The following is a 6577-nucleotide window of genomic DNA, read 5'->3' on the forward strand; positions in this document are numbered from 1 at the left end:
ATTTCGGGGAGGGGCACAGCGGAAATGCCAGAGGTGGGTGCAGGGCTAACCTGTTCTGTCTGATTTCAGGTATGGTTTTCTAATCGAAGGGCCAAATGGAGAAGAGAAGAAAAACTGAGGAATCAGAGAAGACAGGCCAGCAACACACCTAGTCATATTCCTATCAGCAGTAGTTTCAGCACCAGTGTCTACCAACCAATCCCACAACCCACCACGCCTGGTAATGTGAAGTGTTAATACTACTAAGAAATCTGTTTAAACCCGCTTGCCCTGGGCTCTGACTCTCAACATGACTGTTGGTTGTGTCTCTTTCCCTGCAGTTTCCTCCTTCACATCGGGCTCCATGTTGGGCCGAACAGACACAGCCCTCACCAATACGTATAGCGCTCTGCCACCCATGCCCAGCTTCACCATGGCCAATAACCTGCCTATGCAAGTAAGTGAGGCCTGTAGCTGCCTGCTTAGCGGAGGTGGGGAGTGGGTCAGGGCCTGCATTGGTCTTGTACGCCCCCTTGGGAGCCTTTCTCACTGCAGTAATTGGCTTGCCCAGTCTAGTCTGAGATGAAAACAGTCAATCCAGTTTTTAGTTGATTGATTGATTGATTCATGCCCCTAAAAAATATAAAAACCTGATGTTCAGTCAAGTTATCTGCTTATTGCTCACAGAGAATGTTAGCTTAATAATGGTGGGTGGGAAGGAGGCATGTTTTGGATGTCAGTGAAACTTGTCCTGGAAAATGGAAATAATGCTGGCACATTATCAGATAGTAAGAGGTTAGAAATAAAATTGGGGTTTATATTAATGTGTTCATATAATAGACTAGAGGCCCGGTGCATGACATTTATGCACTGTGTGTGTGTGTGTGTGTGTGTGTGTGTGTGTGTGTGTGTGGTGTCCTTCAGCCCGGTCTGCGCCCTCTCGCAGTCCAGGACCCCTTGGGGGATGTCCGACTGCTGGCTTAGGCCTGCTCCCCACATTGGGAGATGGCTGCCTGCCATGGAGGCAGGAGAGGCTCCCACCACTGCTGTGGCGCTCACCAGCCATGAGCAGTGCTCCCCCTATGGGAGCTCACTGACCACAAAGGGGCAGCTTCTACATTGAGCGTCTGCCCCCTGGTGGTCAGTGTGTGTCATAGCAACCAGTTGTTCCATTGTCCGGTTGATTTACATATTAGGGTTTTATTATATAGGATATATAATCTGTGTATGGATTTTGGGATTATATGTGATAAACTAGTGAGGAAGATAAAATGGGTCAGAAATGGGATTCATGTTTGCATAGTGGTATATGCTTAATATAGAGAAACAAGTAGTTTTCTTTGTACATCTTATAATAAAGAAAAGACATAGCAGGTATTGGCCAGAAATTTAGTGTGTCTTTGCCAAGAATTATGTGATGAGTTTGTGGCACTCCGAGCTGCCTGGGTTGATGCTATTTACTTGGTATAACAACCTGTCCCTACCAACTCTCAATTCTGTCCCAAATATTTATCAGCCCCTACACATGCTAAACCCTGTAGCACAGTGATGGCGAACCTATGACACGCGTGTCAGAGGTGACATGCGAACTCATTTTTTTGGTTGATTTTTCTTTGTTAAATGGCATTTAAATATATAAAACAAATATCAAAAATATAAATCTTTGTTTTACTATGGTTGCAAATATCAAAAAAATTCTATATGTGACACGGCACCAGAATTAAGTTAGGGTTTTTGAAAATGCTGACACGCCGAGCTCAAAAGGTTCGCCATCACTGCTGTAGCAGGTTAAGCCTTTATGATGGAATTGTACAGTGCAGGTGGGATGTACTAGAACTTTGCAGCTGATTGGATTCTGGATGGGGGGAAAACTGGTCTTCTGGTGGGCCTTCTGCAGTGACTTTCCTAGGACTCCTGTCTGTGCAACAATTACAGATGCCAGTGGTGTGAGATTGACCAGCATGAGCCCCTTCTGGAAACAGTTCTGTGGTTACAGAGTGTTTATTCTCCACTGAATATCTTTTGCTGGGTTTCTAATCCAAATAACAGCAAAATAAATGTTTCACAGTCTTCAGACTAATACAGGAACAGCTAGATAAGCAACTTCAGAAGAATTATTTCCATGTTTATTTTTATTGCACCTGGATATTATTGGCCATAGTGCAATTATTGTAAATTAAGGGATTAACAGCCCATTAGCTGGTGTTACTACAACTGCCTTGGAATTTTCCAGAAGTCTGATTGCCTGGAGGAAGTGATTTTGGGAATTAGAAACAAATGCAAGCTGAAATTCTGGCAGGGCCCTCAAGGCCTGCTTGCCTCTTTGAACCTGCTGTTAGCAGTCATCCTCTGACGTTAGTAAGGCCACTGAGTAGCTTGCTCAGTTTTGTAAATTATAGCAACATCTAGGTTTCTGTGAAGATAACCAAATGTGTACATGGGAAAACGATAGAAACAAGCAGATGCTGCTATTCTATTAGGGTTGTTTCCACATATAAACTGGCATGGGTCAATTGATTTCACTGACTTTAAAAAAATTACACAACCTATCCAACCAAAATATACATGCATTCATAAAGCCTAAAGAAAATAAAAATATCCATGATTCTGTTCAGAGAAAATTACTCTTTGAATTTTGGAGCAGGGGCAGGGCTTGTTGGTGTATGTGGGGAGCTAGTCTGTCGGTCCATCACTTCGTCATGTTGACCAAAATCTTCCACCATTTTACAAAAAGATTGGGTGTCCTCCTCTGAATCTTCTTTAATGTGTCATGCTCTCTGAGACTGTGGATGTTGGGATGTTAAACATTTCTATAGTTTGCACAGTAGAGTAGTACTGTCATCTTCTCCCTTGTTTCTGACGTCATGCTTCTATTAATTCATCCCAAGTTTTCTGTCGGTGGGAGTTCATGAGGAGTTTTGCCCCAGTTCTGTGTATTTCTCATTTAGTTAGGAGAAAGGCTCATCTCTTCTATATCACCATTGTACACATTTAGAGAGTAGCAACACAATTTTAAGGACAAAACCCAGTCTGGGTTTGTGGGTCTGTAAGGAAGTTTCAGCTAATTCTTAGGATGGGGCTAGGTATTTACTGATACTTCTGACCACTTTCATATGAGATCATTACTGATCTGCCTCTTCAAAGAATCTTTAATCCCATGAGTCCAACCATGAAAGGCTCCCAAAGTACCCAAACCCAACTTTATAGAGAGCTCCTTCCACTGCTCTCTGCCCCAAAGCTTGAGATAATGGGATTTGGGGGTCACTGGGTTCTCAAATAGATTGGATTTACAGAAGAAAGGATGTGTTTTAATGAAAGTCTTCATGCCATAGCTTCTCTAAAGATGTCAGCAGAGATCCAAGATAAAAATGGACAAAAGTCCTACCTGGGCAGTTGTCTAAATTTGTAGTACACTTATTTATTTAAAAATATTGTTATTGATCCCAGAGATGAAGGGAGAGGGAGAGGCAGAAACATCAATGATGGGAGAGAATCATTGATCGGCTGCTTCCTGCATGCCCCACACTGGGGATCCAGCCTGCAACCTGGGCATATGCCCCTACCCGGAATTGAACCATGACCTTCTGGTTCATAGGCTGACACTCAACCACTGAGCCATGCCAGCTGGGTTGTAATACTTTCCGAAGTTTGGTGTGTAGGCAATTTTACTTGAGCAGTGGACAATGGAAGGACTAGTTGGAGGCCTGATCTTAAGAGTTTCCACATGGAATTTTCCAGTACTTTACAGGAGGACATCTTTAATGGTCAGGGCTGTTGGCAGAGTTTCTGGGGAGGAAGGAGCTTGAGGATGTGGCTGTGTGATGTGTTTCTCTGTAACCACAGGTTTGCCTTTCTCCTCTCAGCCCCCAGTCCCCAGCCAGACGTCCTCGTACTCCTGCATGCTGCCTACCAGCCCTTCGGTGAATGGGCGGAGTTATGATACCTATACCCCCCCACATATGCAGACACACATGAACAGTCAGCCAATGGGCACCTCGGGCACCACTTCCACAGGTGAGCCGCTGCTCCGCAGGCTGCACAGAGGTGGCCTTAGGAGTTTCTTTTTGCCAGGTGATCTCCCTTCACTCAAAGTTGACCTAAAGAAAACACACACACACACACACACACACACACACACACACAAAACCTACCTCCTGGCCTTGTGTGATGGTGTGTTTAACTCTTTATTGCTTGCTTTTCTGGGGAAAACTGATTGAAAAGGGAAATTCAGCCAACCTAGTTAGTAACTTGACACCATATAGACAGAAAGCAAAGTTGTTCTTCCTGAGCTTGGTCACAGAGGTTGTCTGTAAAGCCACGGCCTGCGAATGTAAGGTTTCGGAGGAGCTATCAGTAGCCAGAGTTCAGCAGTGAGGGCTCCCTGAGCTGCGCGGTGAGTGCTTCCTGGACGATTTCTCTCCCCGCTAGCTCCTCTGTGCTTCTCATTGCAACTGAAGTTCCACATTGGTTTTTCAGAGATAGTTTTATCATGAGGTTCCAAACATAGCAACCAATGGGGTGCTTTTTCTTTCCTTTTGCATAGGGGACTTGGGATTCAGTAGGGGTGTGTCAAAATGTTATGTGGCTTCTGAAGCTGCTACTTTGGTTTGTAACACTTGAAGATATATAAAAACACAGTACAAATGTGAGAATGCATTAGAGCTCATTGTTTGAACCTATGAAGTCATACTCCTTGCCTGTCTCTCGAAGGGAATATCTACATGGCTATTTTTTTCATCCACTTCCAGGACTCATTTCCCCTGGTGTGTCAGTTCCAGTTCAAGTTCCTGGAAGTGAACCTGATATGTCTCAATATTGGCCAAGATTACAGTAAAAAAAAAAAAGAGAAAGAAAAAATATATTGTGTTAATTCAGTCAGTGACGATGTGGACACCGCAGTTGGGCGTTCAGGAAGGAAAGGAAAAAGGCTGTTAGTAGCACTTCGGTTCTGCGATTATGTCCCGTATGGTACCACTGGAGGATGGACTTGGAACAAGGACCTTTGTATACAGAAGGCACGAGATCAGTTGGAACAAATCTTCATTTTGGTATCCAAACTTTTATTCATTTTGGTGTATTATTTGTAAATGGGCATTTGTAATAATGAAAAAAAGAACAACGTAGACTGGATGGACATTTGATCTGTGCTGGTCATGAAGTTGTTTTTTGTTTTGTTTTGTTTTTTAAAAAAAGGAAACCATGATCAACAAGCTTTGCCATGAATTTAAGAATTTTATCAAGATATATCGACTACTTCTACCCATCTATCTGTTCATAGTTTATGGACTGAGGTTCCAAGTTTGAATCATTCCTTTGCATATAATTAAACCTGGAACAACATGCACTCGATTTATGTAAGAAATATCTGTTGGTTTTCCAAAGGTTGTTAACAGATGAGGTTTATGTGCAAAAAAGGGTAAGATATAAATTCAAGGAAGAAAAAAGTTGATAGCTAAAAGGTAGAGTGTGTCTTCGATATAATCCAATTTGTTTTATGTCAAAATGTAAGTATTTGTCTTCCCTAGAAATCCTCAGAATGATTTCTATAATAAAGTTAATTTCATTTATATTTGACAAGAATACTCTATAGATGTTTTATACACATTTTCATGCAATCACGCGTTTCTTTTTTGGCCAGCAAAAGTTTATTGTTCTTAGATATAGTTGTATTACTGTTCACAGTCCAATCATTTTGTGCATCTAGAATTCATTCCTAATCAATTAAAAGTGCTTGCAAGAGTTTTAAACTTAAGTGTTTTGAAGTTGTTCACAACTACATATCAAAATTAACCATTGTTGATTGTAAAAACCATGCCAAAGCCTTTGTATTTCCTTTATTATACTATTTTCTTTTTAACCTTATAGTGTGGTGTTACAAATTTTGTTCCCATGTTGGAGTAACATTCTAAACCAATGGTTACTTTCATACATTCTCTATTGTAAATCCTGATGATCCTTAAAGAAATAATTCTTAAAGATATCATAAATCAGAAATGTGTTAGAAAAAAAATCTACTTGAAGCTGCATGCCCATTTATGCCAACAACACACATACTAAATGGAAACATTTTCCAGCTAGCCATTTCATCCAAAAGCTCAAAGTCTAGAAATAATTTTAAAAATGCAACAAGCTATTAACTAAGAATTGTCTTTTGAATTAAGGCTGGCATATTCAATCTGGGCAGATTTCCATTGTCAGCCTATTTCAACAGCGATTTCACTGAAGTATATTCAAAAGTAGATTTCTTATACAAGACTCTCTGAAAGCTGTTGCCTTTCTCCCTTTTCTCTCTCCCTCCCCTTTGCACAGAGGCATCATTCCCCATTGAACCACTACAGCTGTTCCCATTTGAATCTCCCTTTCTGTGCAGTTGTGGATGGTTGGAGGGTGGAGGGGGGATGTTGCATGTCAAGGAATAATGAGCACAGACACATCAACAGACAACAACAAAGCAGACTGTGACTGGCCGGTGGGAGTTAAAGGCCTTCAGTCATTGGCAGCTTAAGCCAAACATTCCCAAATCTATGAAGCAGGGCCCATTGTTGGTCAGTTGTTATTTGCAATGAAGCACAGATCTGATCATGTTTAAAGTGGCGGC

At 41.7% G+C, this 6577-nt stretch overlaps 1 protein-coding gene across 7 annotated transcripts in view; it reads left to right on the top strand.

The window, feature by feature from the left end:
• PAX6 (paired box 6) overlaps window positions 1-5723 on the top strand; it is a 29256-nt gene extending 23533 nt beyond the window's left edge. For all 7 annotated transcript variants that reach the window (XM_081099556.1, XM_081099553.1, XM_081099555.1 and 4 more), the window contains 4 exons: window positions 70-220; window positions 321-436; window positions 3843-3993; window positions 4728-5723. In XM_081099556.1, the coding sequence (XP_080955682.1) occupies window positions 70-220; window positions 321-436; window positions 3843-3993; window positions 4728-4813 (504 nt within the window). In that variant the 3' untranslated portion in view covers window positions 4814-5723. The remainder of the gene's footprint in view (window positions 1-69; window positions 221-320; window positions 437-3842; window positions 3994-4727) is intronic.
• Window positions 5724-6577: the final 854 nt, after the last annotated feature.

The sequence above is a fragment of the Myotis nattereri genome (assembly GCF_964212035.1).
Source record: "Myotis nattereri genome assembly, chromosome: 9".
NCBI classification, from domain to species: Eukaryota; Metazoa; Chordata; class Mammalia; order Chiroptera; family Vespertilionidae; genus Myotis; species Myotis nattereri.